General features: G+C 36.1%; 1 protein-coding gene across 1 annotated transcript; it reads left to right on the plus strand.

Moving 5' to 3' along the window:
* The first annotated feature begins 13,422 nt into the window (after window positions 1-13,422).
* Window positions 13,423-13,820, plus strand: LOC102590227 (uncharacterized). Its single transcript, XM_006355222.2, has one exon. The coding sequence runs from the start codon at window positions 13,479-13,481 to the stop codon at window positions 13,668-13,670; it is 192 nt and encodes a 63-aa protein (XP_006355284.1). The 5' UTR covers window positions 13,423-13,478; the 3' UTR covers window positions 13,671-13,820.
* Window positions 13,821-14,618: the final 798 nt, after the last annotated feature.

Raw genomic sequence — 14,618 nt, forward strand, 5'->3', positions numbered from 1 at the left:
TTGTTGGAAAGACGACTTCGAGATCTTCAATCCATATAAAAATCACATCTATAAGATTTACGGATTAATACAGATTTTTCTTCAAAGTCAACTCAAAATCTGGGTACTTGAATTTTTAGCTTTCTTCAGCTTTGCGCAAATTGGAAGAAAATTCATAACGTGGAGTATAAGCGCTGGAATAATGAGCTTCTTTTTCTTGTTGGAAAGACGACTTTGAGAGCTTCAATCCATATAATAATCACGTCTGTAGGATTTACGGATTAATACAGATTTGTCTTCAAAGTCAGCTCAAAATCTGGGTACTTGAATTTTTAGCTTTCTTCAGCTTTGCGCAAATTGGAAGAAAATTCATAACGTGGAGTAGGTGCACCGGAATAATGAGCTTGTTTTTTTTGTTGGAAAGGCGACTTCGAGAGCTTCAATCCATGTAAAAATCACGTCTATAGGATTTACGGATTAATACAGATTTGTCTTCAAAGTCAGCTCAAAATCTGGGTACTTGAATTTTAAGCTTTCTTCAGCTTTGCGCACATGTGGAAGAAAATTCATAACGTGGAGTAGGAGAGCCGGAATAATGAGCTTCCTTTTTTTTTTTGGAAAGACGACTTCGAGATCTTCAATCCATATAAAAATCACGTCTATAGGATTTACGGATTAATACAGATTTGTCTTCAAAGTCAGTTCAAAATCAGCGTGCTTGAATTTTCAACTTTGCGCACATGAGGAAGAAAATTCATAACGTGGAGTATAAGCGCTGGAATAATGAGCTTCTTTTTTTGTTGGAAAGACAACTTCGAGAGCTTCAATCCATATAAGAATCACGTCTATAGGATTTATGGATTAATACAGATTTTTCTTCAAAGTCAACTCAAAATCTGGGTACTTGAATTTTTAGCTTTCTTCAGCTTTGCGCAAATTGGAAGAAAATTCATAACGTGGAGTAGGAGAGCCGGAATAATGAGCTTCCTTTTTTTTTTTGGAAAGACGACTTCGAGATCTTCAATCCATATAAAAATCACGTCTATAGGAATTACGGATTAATACAGATTTGTCTTCAAAGTCAGCTCGAAATCCGCGTGCTTGAATTTTCAGCTTTCTTCAGCTTTGCACACATGAGGAAGAAAATTCATAATATGGAGTAGAAGCGCTGGAATAATGAGCTTCTTTTTCTTGTTGGAAAGACGACTTTGAGAGCTTCAATCCATATAATAATCACGTCTGTAGGATTTACGGATTAATACAGATTTGTCTTCAAAGTCAGCTCAAAATCTGGGTGTTTGAATCTTTCATTTGAAAGAATTAGCATGATATTCACATGTTTTTTTTTATTCTTATGACTGAACCTAGAGTAATAGTACTTTAAGCTGCCTACGTACCTCAGTGAAAAGGATCAAGTCATTACATAGTTCAGAGAGTGAATTTTATTTTTTTTGGAGTCGTACACAGTTTATACTCTTGCGGTCCAGGAGTATGACGCCGCTTCAAGGATAGTACTTCTTCAAGAATTTTCCATTGATGGGACCAATCCGCAAGCCGTCTGCATCCACAAATTTATAAGCTCCGCTTGAATAGACTTCTTGAATGACATATGGTTCGTCCCATTTTAATGTGAACTTGCTTTTCGATTTATGAGATATGATAATTGGTCTTCTTACCGTAAGGACTTGATCACCGACTTGGAAAGACCTTAGGCGAACCTTTTTATTGAAAGCACGAGAGAGACGAGCTTGATAACACTCAAGACTTTGTTGAGCTTCCAACCTTTTCTCATCGAGAGATTCTAACTCTTCAAGGCGCAGACAAGTGTTTTCTTCTTCAGTAAGTCCCTCTTGGAAGGCAAGCCTCAATGACGGTATTTGTCGTTCAAGTGGAAGGATTGCTTCAGCTCTAAAAACAAGAGAATAATGAGTTGCTTGAGTCGGCGTGCGATGAGTCATCTGGTATGCCCAAAGAGCTTCTTCCATTCTATCATGCCAATCCCTTTTAGATTTGGAGACGACCTTCTTTAACAAGTTGCACAAGGTCTTGTTAAATGCTTCAGCTAGTCCATTTGCAGCAGCATAATACATTGATGAATTACGTTGCTTGAAGTCAAAAAGGTCGCAGATCTTATCCATCAATTTATTGGTGAATGGCTTTCCATTATCTGTTAGTATATAACTAGGAATGCCAAAACGATAGATGATGTTCACCCTGATGAAGTTTGCAACATTTTCCTTCTTTACTTCTTTGAGGGCTATAGCATCAGCCCATTTTGAGAAGTAATCTGTCGCAGCAAGATGTACAAGTGACCACCAGAAGATTTAGGTAGTGGTCCAACCACGTCTAGCCCCCAAGCACCAAATGGCCAAGATGCAACAGTCAGATGTAATACATCAGGAGGTTGGTGCATAAAGTTTGCATGAAATTGGCATGCTTGACATCTTCGAGCATAATCCAAGCAATCTTTTACCATTGTTGGCCAATAATACCCCATTCTTTTATATGAAAGTGTAATCTGGGCCCAGATTGATGTGATCCACAAACTCTAGAATGTGCTTCTTGCATAGCTTAAATCGCTTCTTCTTCCCCCAAACAACGCAAGAGGACTCCCTCGAATGATCTTCGATATACAGTATCTTTGTAGTAAGAAACCTAGGAGCACGACGACGAATTTCGGTCCTTCTCTTTGGATCTTCTGGAAGTATATTATAACACAAGTAATCAATCAGAGCATGTCTCCAATTAACTATCTCAGCTTGTGAGACAGCTACAAGATGTTCAAATTTGCTTTCTTCATCCACATCCGGTGGTACTATCCATTTTTGGCAGATAGTGATTTGCGCTTGATCAGGCAGAGTTAAAGTTGAAGTCAAAGCGGCTAAAGCATCAGCTTTCTTATTCTCCTTTCTTGGAACATGTTGAAGAGTTACATCTATGAGACATCTAATCAATTCTTGTGCATAGTCATGATAGAGACGCAATTCTGGCTTTTTGACTTCATAGCTACCTAACAATTGATTGATCACTAATTCAGAGTCTCCGAAAACTTGTAATTACAATTGCTTCATGTCAACCGCCATTTCAAGCCCAAGTATTAAGGCTTGATACTCTGCAACATTATTGGAGCAACATTGCGTTAAGGTGAAGGAATACGGCAAGATCTCCTCTCAAGAAGTGACAAATATCACCCCAGCGCCAGCCCCTTCGCGATGTGAGGCCCCATCAAAATGCATCTTCTAAGGCGGTTGAACTTCAACAACCATTGCATCTTCATCAGGTAATTCATCAGTGAGTTCCCAATCATCAGGTATCGGGTGGTCTGCTAAGAAGTCTGCCAATGCTTGCCCTTTCACAGCCTTTTGAGGAACATACACAATTTCGAATTATTGAAACTGGAGATACCATATTGCTAGTTGATCATTGAGGACATGTTTCGACATCACAAATTTGATGAGGTTGGCTTTAGAAATAAGACGGACGACGTGAGCTTGAAAGTAGTGTTTCATCTTCTCAATTAAGAAGTCTAAGGCCAAACATAGCTTTTCGATTGGCGAGTACTTCAACTCATTTGGTGTCATCATCCTACTCAAGTAGTAAAGGGAATTTTCTTTCCCTTTGCCATTCTTTTGGGCTAAGAGTGCTCTCACTGATCTTTCTTGAGCTGATATGTAAAGTATCAATGGCTTTCCAGGAACACGAGCTGCTAAAACTGGTGGTTTGGTCAAGTAAGACTTGATGCTCTCAAAGGCATTACTACAAGTTTGGTCCCATTCAAAAAGAGTGCCCTTTTTCATAAGGCAGCTGAATGGTTGGCACTTTCCTGCTAGATTCAAGATGAATCTCCTAAGATATGCTAGCTTCCCTTGCAGACTCTTCAATTCATGGATGTTCTTGGCTCTACCATCTTCAGAATTGCATCTACTTTTACTTGATCAATTTCTATTCCTCGATGTCGTACAATGAAGCCAAGGAATTTTCCAGAGGTAACTCCAAACGCACATTTCAAAGGATTCATTCTAAGTTGATACCTTCATAGTAGATCAAACACCATCCTCAAGTCTTGCAAGTGATCACACTTGTTTCTTGATTTCACTAATAAATCATCAACATAACATTCAACATTTTTGTGAAGCATGTTATCAAAGATGTTTTGCATAGCTCTTTGGTATGTTGCTCCTGCATTCTTCAAACCGAAAGGCATTACTTTGTAGCAATAAATGCCCTTAGGAGTGCGGAATGCGGTCAACTCTTCATCCTTTGGCGACATGCGGATCTGATTGTAGCCGAATGAACCATCCATAAAAGACATCGCCTCATACCCAGTAGTGGCATCAATCATAAGCTCAGGAATAGGAAGTGGAAACTCATCTTTGGGACATGCATTATTGAGTTCCCTAAAGTCAACGCAAACTCGAATTTACCCATTCTTCTTCCTCACGGGGACAATACTTGAAACCCATGTGGGGTACTTAACTTCACGGATAAAGCCAGCCTCAATAATCTTGTTAACTTCAGTTTCGATCACGAGAACCAATTCAGGCCTAAAACGCCGTTGAGCTTGCTTGATGGGACGTGCACCGCTTTTCACAGCAAGATGATGGACTGCTACCTTCAGGTCTAATCTAGGCATTTCTTAGTAACTCCAGGCAAATACATCTTTATAATCTTTGAGTAAGTCAACGTAGGCCTTTTCCTCATCACTCGCCAGTGAAGCATTCACATAAGTGGGTTTTGGATCTTCATCAGTTCCAAGGTTGATTTCTTTCAATGCATCAACTGTCACCTTTACTCTTTCTTCAAGTTCGAGTGGCGCATCTTTAGCATCTTCATCTTCTTGAGGGTATCCATCATTGAAAGATATATGGTAACACCATGAAACATTCTCCAACTCTCCATTAATTTTAATTGGAGAAAAAATATGTCTTTCATCTTGTGTAGCAACATGATATGAAGAGCCAACACTTTCTTCATCTTCACCACGTTGCTTGGTGTAGACCACAACATGCGACTTTGCCTTTAGTACTTCTCCACATGAGACCACAATGTTCATCTGTCGCCTCATTCTAGAAGGGATTAGACTTTGAAAGTCTTTATGAGAATTTTGAGATTTTGGTAAAGCAGATGCTTGCATACTCTTGCTATTTCTCCAAACCTTGTTTTTCTTCCTCAATGGCCCTAACCTCTCAAATACAAAAATCTTCTTCGTTGAGCTTCCAAGTCGATCAAAGACAGAAGGCCTTTTGTTAGAATTAGTAGACTCATCTTCCACAGTTATGTAGTTGTTGCTTGCCCTTTTATGGAGATGCGGATAGGTGGAGGTTGTGTGTAGCCCAACCCTTCATGTTGTTGCCTCATAGCAGGTTCTGATGGAAGCTTCCCCAATTTTGATGGTTCGTTTGGATCGAATCCAGCTTTTGCTAGCAGCCTGTAAGCATTAGGATCAAAACCTTCTTTTGTACGCTTCATTGGGAGTGCTTCATATAGGGGTGACTTAGGGGCCACAATTTTCCCGTGAAGTAATGACTTAGGAGCCACAGACTTCCCAAGTAATTTTGTGGATGACTTCACCGAATCAATTCGCCTTACAGGAAGGGTCAACCCTTCCAACACATGTTCTTGCAACTTGAGAGAGTGTCATTTGTCCTCCTTTGCCTTTGGGACATAACGAAGAATGGGTGTGACCTTTTTACTTGAAAAGGCACCAATCACGTTAGGCATCTTGTTTGGATTTCCAAGCTTTGAATCTTCTTTGTTTGAGACTTTTGCCTTACCGACCGCTACCTTAGACATATTGTTAAGGAGTCCGACATCCCCGGATGCAATGGCATCAACTTTTATGGAATATTTCTTCAAGTAAAACTTTGCGTCAGCAAAGTGAGCTTCAGCTTCAGTGAATGGATTATCATCCGCAATAATCCTTTTTGCAACTCCATCCTCATAATACTTCAAACATTGGTGGTAGGTAGATGGGATTACTTTGTTCTCATGTACCCACGGCCTACCAAGCAAAATGTTATATGAAGTCTTTGCATCAATTACATGTAACCACACGCTTGATTGCAACTCTCCGATGGTAAGGTCTATTTTGACGGTTCCTATGGACCTTTGTCCTCCTTGATTAAATCATTGGATCATCAAGCGACTATCAGTAAGATCTGCTGTTGATATCCCAAGTCCTTTTATTGTGCGAATTGGAAGGATGTTGATTCCAGATCCTCCATCGACTAGGATTCTATTCACTCTTTTCTCACGTGCAAAACCAACCATGAATAAAGGGCAATTATGAAATGTGTTACCAAATAGAAGATCATCGTTAGAGAATGTGATTTTGGCCATACATGCATTTTCGACTCTAAGAGATGACTGTGGAGCATCTTTTGGTGATGGACATGATGGATTTTCAACTTCAGGAGACAGCTTTGGAGCATCTTTTGGTGATGGACATAATGGAGTTTCATCTTTCGCTTCCTTTTCATCGACATTACAACATAGAGCTTTTGTGCCATCGCACGTGAACTTGGTGTAACACCAATTTGGCAAATATTCTCCTAATGTAATGGGTCTCCGCAGCTCTTGGTAGTGGTGCACCTTTATTTCCTTCTTCTTTGAATGCACGATCAAAGTTTTGGTTTTGGGTCTCCTTACCATCTTTTCCCTGACGTGTTGCTATGTTAACTCCTTATACGAACTCATTTTTCTGCGTCTACGACGAGCACAAGAGTCCAGCCCCAATCATCAAGATCATCTACTAGGTCTTCATCTTGTCTTGTAGATCCCCTCTCCTACAAAAGCCATATCACTTAGTATAGGAAGAGATAACAAATTATTTACTTCAATGGGCTCGAAGTCTCCAAACTTAATCATTCTTGTCTGATTGGTGTTTGGAATGTCTTGCTCCATATTTCCTTCAACAAGATTGTAGGTCATGATCGGATTGGGTAAGTCAGAAGCGACACTGACGTGGTTTGAACTCAATTTCTCATCTTCAAGTTCAATCTTCCCTTCGCGAGCTAAGTCCATGATTTTATCCTTGAAGACGAAGCATTTCTCGATAGGGTGTCCAACCAGCCGGTGATATTTGCAGTATTTTGGATCATCACTCCTCCCTGCTTCATCTGGTTGTTTCATCTCTGGTAACTCAAAAAGTTTCATCTCAAGGAGCTCATCAAAGATTGCGGAAACATCTGAGTCAAGAAATGGGTAGTCCTTCCGCTGCATTTCCTTCAAGGTGAGCTTTTGATTTGTCCTTCCTTCAAAAGAATTCGCTTTTGCGCTCTGCGTATTGACCACCCTTGTAGTGAATTTCACATGAGAGGCATTGACGTTCATGGATTCTTTGTTTTCAGTCTTTGGCAAATATTTTCCCACTTTCTTGAATTCTTGCCTTTCTTTGACTTTGCGGAGTTCGTGGACAGGTGGTGCTTCAGTTCCGACCGACGACATGCTCAACTCCATATCATGAGCGCGAGTGGCCAAATCTTCAAAAGTTTTAGGCTTTATACCTTGCAAAATATAGCGAAGACCCCAATGCATACCTTGAATGCACATCTCTATGCCCGAAGCTTCACTAAGTCTATCTTTACAGTTTAGACTTGCATGCCTCCATCGGTTGATGAAGTCAAAGACTGGTTCTTCATTTCGCTGACGTGTGTTTGTAAGTTCCACCATGCTTACAGTACGTCTTGTGCTATAGAAGCGGTTGAGAAATTCTTGCTCCATTTGTTCACAACTATCAATGGAACCAGACTCAAGGTCCGTGTACCAATCAAAAGCATTGCCCTTAAGGGAGCGGACAAATTGTTTGACGAGGTAATCGCTGTATGTTCCAGCATTGTTGCAGGTTTCAATGAAGTGCGCCACATGTTGCTTTGGGCTTCCCTTACCATCGAACTGCTGAAACTTTGGAGGTTGATAACCAGCAGGCATTTTCAAACTATCAATCCTTGCGGTGTATGGCCTTGCATATGTCAAGGAGGATTTTGTAGCAACCTCGTACTTGTCTTTAATGGTACCCATGATGAACTCCCTGATTTGGTTGATCGGGATCGTTCCTTCCGAAGAAACTTGCATTACCATAGTAGGTGGCGGAGAGTAGCGTTGATTTTCCTTAACATGAGTTGCAAACATATTATGTGGGGTAGATCCCGTACTTAAAACATCATTGTCAGCCGAAGCGAAAGGACTTCTCGTATGTAGATGGGCTCAATTGGGCAAGAACCCTCTCGACCATTTCGGCGATGTTTTCCTTTGCAGCTTTTGTAGGAGACTTCACATGTTTTGGAGACAAACCAAAGACAGTAGCAGATTCGGACGACACTCGTGAGGCTTGTTGTTCCAGCAATTTGGCTTGGTTCCTTGTGATAGGTCCCATGCTTCCCGCAGTAACATCGAGGATGTTTTCAACATCGATGCAGAACTTGGATCCATTAGTTTTTGCAGATGCAAATGCGAATACAGATGCAGATGCGGATTTCAATGCCGATGCAGATGGAGATTTTGATGCGGATACGGATATAGATCCAGATTTGGATGCAGATGCGGTTACGGATATAGATCCAGATTTGGATGCAAATGCGGATTTCGAGTTGATCTTCTTGAAAGTCATCTCAGTGTTTTTGAACTTCGATTGTCTTGAAGAGAAGAGATGAGAGGTAAAGATTGTCCCACTGGGCGTGCCAATTTGTAAGCGTCTAAAGTTTCAATCCTGAAATACAGTAAACAGGAAAAGAAAAATAGCAAGCAAATAATAATATTTGTATTTGAATTAATGCGAAGGTTACAATCTTTATAAAATCTCTTAAAAAGATATGTAATCCCCTGATTCTTCTCTCCACAGATGTTCTTGATTTGGCGGAATACTTGCGGCTCAATACTTGGAGCGAAGACTTCTTTGTATGCGGAAGACTTGCAGATCACCAATGAAGAGCAAGCTTTAGGGGTATTTTGGTCCAAGCAATTTTGACCCTTGGGCTGAAGAACATGAGTTGGGCTCATCTTGTCAATTTAATGGACTGGCCCAAATGTTATTTGGACTTGATTTAAGTCATATCATTTTGACTTAAATATTAATCCAATTTTATTAACCAGTAATTTGACTTGGTCAACGTATCATGAATTTAAGATTTAGTCCAAATTTAGTATGGATTTATCAATAAAACTTCACTGTCTACAATGTTCCTTAAGAAACTATGTGAGTTTACCATTGTACCCTTATTTAGTATTCTCTTGAAGTTAAGTTTCAACAAATGAACATAAATTAATTTATTTTGATTAATTAAATTGGACAATGAACATGAATTAATCATTTAGTTTTCCTATATTGGTTAAATTTATACTTTCAAGCCAAATAACTCCAAGGGTAAAATAGGAAGCATAATGTCATTTATGCATTGATTTTGTGAAATGACAAATATTAAGGATCATCTATTCTTAATAAGAACAACATATATATAGGAACGGAGGGAGTATGACCATTTTTAGTTGTCATGTTGCATTTTTTGAAAGTTAATTTGACTCATTTTCAAATCTAAATTATATTACATTAGCTCGATATTTTAAAATAAAAATTTAGATCTTCAAAAACTATACAACAATACTATAAATTATAATCTATTATATCAATATAATAAAAAAGCAAACTACATAAATCCCACTAGTTTAGGTCATAATTACTAGGATTCACGATAGTTTGGAATATTACTTTCTATACCATATTTCGGCCTTTGAATACATGTATCAATCCTTGCTAGATACATGTATCCGTCAGTTTTAAAAATTGAGATACATGATTTATTAATTTGAATTAAAGAGGTGTAACTTATTTCCTTAATTAAATGAGTAATTAATGATTAACTAACAATTCAAGCGGATTTAAAACATCACAAATGCTTAATTTAAGGAGAAAATCACTCTTTTAACAACTTTTGAGTATAATTACTCTAACAATTTCTTTTAAAAAATAGTAAAAAAATATAATTTCTTCCTTTTATTTTCCAGCAACAACAAAGTGAACAACTTTTTCCAGAAATTCGAACTTATATCTTTGAATTTTGAGATTTTTTTTCAATGTTTCATGTGTTAGAGAACAATGTGTATCTCGTACTATGTATCTGATTCATGCACCTAATTTCATTAAATGTATTTCATTAGGTGTATCTGTTATATACGTATATCTAATACATAACATGTATTTGAAACTTGTTATGTATCTAATTATTCGATATGAATCTTATTAATGAAATTTGATTCGATAAATGTGTGGTTTGGCTTTGGTAGATCTTTATTATGGCTAACTGCACCAACAATGAATTTGTGATTGTCGTAATTTCATAAAAGCGTGATCTACAACGTTCTCATTGAAGTATGACCAGATACACGACAGAGCTGTCTCGGATACATGACAGAACCGTCTCAGATACACTAAAGGAAACACACTAGATCATCACAAAAAGATCTCATATATATAGAATAACATACTTAGATACATGACAGAAAACAACTCATATATATTTGATAAAAATACATATACATTTAATAAATAAACAAATATATAGAATAAGGATATTTCTATATAGTAGAAGAGAGAGTTTCATCATGTCAATTTTTGGGTATTAAACAAAAGTTTGAGGGTATTCAAGTCTTTACAAAGTTTTATTAAATAAAGTTGCTAACATAGTTATCTTTTATGCTTTATTAATTGGACTCCATTGAAAGCTCTAAAAAAAGCTCATCCTTTTATCACTTAATTAGAAAGCATACCCCTATAATTCCATGGAAGCTGAAGATAGGATGTGTCCCATTAGTCTTTATAGAGTATTTTTAAATTTGTTTGGTGAATAGAAGCACACTATTTTTATGTATTGGGCATAAGTTAAATATTATTTTGTGTGTTAATTTTATTTATTCATTATTGAAAGATAGATTTTATTTTTACTTGTTATTATTAAAATGCAAAGTGAGGACAATAGTTTTCTTATATTTTATCTTTAAAATTAATTATTTTTAAAAAATATATATATTTTTCGACACCTAATATTAAATATTAATTAATAGGAGTATTTTGTGAAAAAAATAGTTATGTTAATTATTATTTTCTTAATAGATGAATGTGACAAATAAAATTGAACAAGAGAATATATATACTTCAAAGTTATATTGAGAAAGTAATTTGTGAAAATAAATAAATAATGAGGAAAACCAATAATACGATGAAAGTGTTATTCTCCAATTTGGTGGGATTTTTTGTGAAATCAATTCATATCAATTAATTATAATTAATAACATATATAATTGTTTTCTAATTTAAATCTTATATTAAAATATTTGCTCTTACACTTGTTCATTTTAGCAAATTAAGTAAAAAAAAATAATTCGTATAATATATCTTTTATATTAAATAATTATATGAAATACTAATGTTCCATTTTATTAATATTTTATAATTTCTTTTTATAAAATAAAAATCTATCTAACCTATAGTTTTAATTAAAGAAACCTAATAATTGATCTGGTCCAATTCAATGTGGTCATTATTTTAGTTTCTGGAATTTGACTATTTGAAAAACATCTTTCGCAAATGCATACTATACTTCTAAATAATTAGGAATTTAAATTTATTTAGAACATTAGTAATATATATAAATGTTGGGCCCGTACTGATACGGGCCATTTTTTCTAGTATACATAGAAGAAAGGGAGATACATATGCATCCAGACTCCAGTTCTGAAGGGAAGATTGCAAAATATTCCAATTCAACCTCTCTTTCATCATAGTTGGAAACTCTGGTGTTTGTTAACCCCATGAAATGTAAATTAGCAATAAGTGATTCAAGTCTCTGACTCCTTAATTTCATTTGCATCAATACTACACCATATCAACGATGCAAATTTTTTGTTCCTATTTTTACTCAAACAAAAAAAAAAAAGAAATCAAAATTTATACAAATAAATATCCAAGAAAGATTGTATTGCTCAATAATCAGATTGTATTGCTGCGTTTCTAATTCACTTTTTGATGGTTTAGTGAAGAAGATCTACGAGGGAGAAGGAAGAAAGAAAGAGAATGAGGAGATGAAGTTAGGATAGGAGATTGAGGATGAAGAAAGAGAAAATATGATAAAGGTGATGTAGTACGTGGGGGGTTGGGGGGGGGGGAGATATACGGTTGGCGTGGAGAACTGGTGTTATGTGAGAGAAAGTAAATTTGAAATGTTAATATTCCATTATTTAAGGAGATTAGATTTTAAGATAATTAGGTAATACCATATCTAGAGTTTCAAAAAGGGCCAGTCCAGCCTCACCCTGCCCAAGCATTAACGGCCAAGAAATTTGATGGGTTAGGGTGTGTTGGCTCTTCATCAGGAAGGGCCTGAAAATGCTCAACACAACCCAACCCTAGAAGGGTCGTGGGCTAGGGCGGGCTAGCCTTCTTTTTTTCTATTTTTTTCTTTTCAAAATTAAAAATCCATGACATCAAATATGGTGAACAAATGGTATTGTTTCAATAACACTAGCAAAAACTCTAGTGTGATTAGCATGTATCTAGGATACTATATACGCGAGATACATGTATCTGGTGTGATGCATCCTAGATACACGAGCGAGATAAGAGAGTGGCGAGCGAGATGGGAGAGAGGCAACGACGCGTGATTTGTCAATGTATCCTAGATAAATGTGAATCTACTTGGATAGAGTGTATCTAGAACAAATTACATCTAATTTTGAGTCCATGTATTCCGAGATACATGTATCTTGACACACAAAAATCTGGTAAGAGTCGTACTATTACAACATTGCGTGCATCTAAGTAATTAGCTCATACACTAGTGAAGTTTCTATAAATTTCCCTTAAACAAATAGTTTTGGTTCATGAGCCGACCCTGATCAAGCCTCAAAGGCCAAGGGCTTATATGGGTTAGGCTTATAAGCCCCAGTTTTAAAGTGGCTTGAAAAATCCTATCCCAAACCTACCCCGATAACGGGTTGGGTTGGATCGGTTCATGGGCTAAGCCCATTTTAACGGCTCTAACCATATTTAAGAGATTTGTGTATCTGATTTAACTTTTTAAAATATATGGTATAATTATAAAAAATGGTATTATATGTTTTTTTTTTAATTTAAAGGTAAATTATGTATATATATATAATAGTGAAGTATATCTAACTAATTTTTTCAAAAAAAAAAATGTTAATCAAAATTTATAACGTTTGACTCAAAAAAATTATGAGGACTAAAAAATTGAAGTGAAGGAGTAATTTGTTGGAAGAAAAAGTCAAAAGGAATAAGAATCCCTATTAGATTGGTAATGGCATGGCACGTAATATTCGGAGGAAATAGGGCCAATTCTTTAGGAGGATGGTCCAGTCAAAGTGGATACGCAAGCAACAAACTATATACTATAATAAATAGTTAGAGATATTTTAGCAGAAAAATCAAAAATAGTAACAGCTGCATTAATATAGGGGCAGTAGTACGTACATCTACAAGAGTTTTGAAAATGGGTATTCAGTTGGAGAATTTTGTGGAGTCGATAAAGTCGAAGGTGAGAAAATTGAAGAAATTGAAGAAGCCATATATCAAGATGGACAAAAGTTCGAGTGTCAAGGTTGAGATTCGCAGCAAGAAAGCTCGTAAGCTCGTCGAGAAAACTCTTCAAGCCGCTGATCGTCCTGGCAAGCGTAGCCTTTAATATTTACCCATAGTTTTATTTAGATGCTGCCATGGATTATATATTCATTTCGCATTCACCAACAAAGCGGAGGTAAATTCAGAATTTAGAGATATTGGGTTCAAAATATTTGTATTTGATTATATACATTTTACTTAACTTTTTCGTTCACTCTGTTCATCATTGATCGGAAAAGTTGGCCCTTTGGACTTTGATTGTGAGTCTAGTCTCGATTGCCTGATGTCTCTCTATATTTGTTTAAAGTTGGGAATCCTTTTTGGTTTTTTTTTTTTTTTTGGTAGGTGATTGTGAAAAGGAACAAAATCTAGGCAATTTTTGTTAGTGAATTTGTAACTTGAGTTTGAAAGTTTGAAAAATTAGATGATATCTTAAGACTTTTTTGAACATGAAATATATCTTGTGGGCTCTTTAGGGAACGACTCCCTCTGTTCCTTTTTTACTTGTTACATTCCATTTTATGAGGGATAGTTTGATTAATTTTTGAGCTAAATTGTGTTAGAGTAATTTAGATGTTCAAAAACTATTTGAAAAATACTAGAAGTTGTAATCTTTCTCATATAGTATATCTTAAAATGTCAGTCAAAGTATATGCAATTTGATTCTCGAGAAGCTGAGAAATAAAAAGGAACGAAGGAGAAATAAGATACCGATCCGTTCAGTTTTACTTGTCCACTACTATTTTGGGATATGCAACAATACTTAATTAGTTTATAAAATCAATTAATAATTTACTACTTTGTGTCTATTTTACCCTTGTTATTGTACTGTATTGCTTTTTCAATGTTTAGATAACTTATATTTAATAAGGGTGATTTTACTACTAAGGCACCCTTATCATTTACTGTTTTTTAATCTTCTATATCAAATTAATAATGGACAACTATTTTTGAGGGTTGTGACTGCATTAATAGTTGGTAATGTATTATTTATTGACACATTAAATAAATA

Source organism: Solanum tuberosum, unplaced genomic scaffold, assembly GCF_000226075.1.
Source record: "Solanum tuberosum cultivar DM 1-3 516 R44 unplaced genomic scaffold, SolTub_3.0 scf00194, whole genome shotgun sequence".
NCBI lineage: Eukaryota > Viridiplantae > Streptophyta > Magnoliopsida > Solanales > Solanaceae > Solanum > Solanum tuberosum.

What these genes read in the sequence shown, in the direction of transcription:
- LOC102590227 (XM_006355222.2), top strand. Translation starts at nt 13,479, where the DNA reads ATGGGTATTCAGTTGGAGAATTTTGTGGAGTCGATAAAGTCGAAGGTG.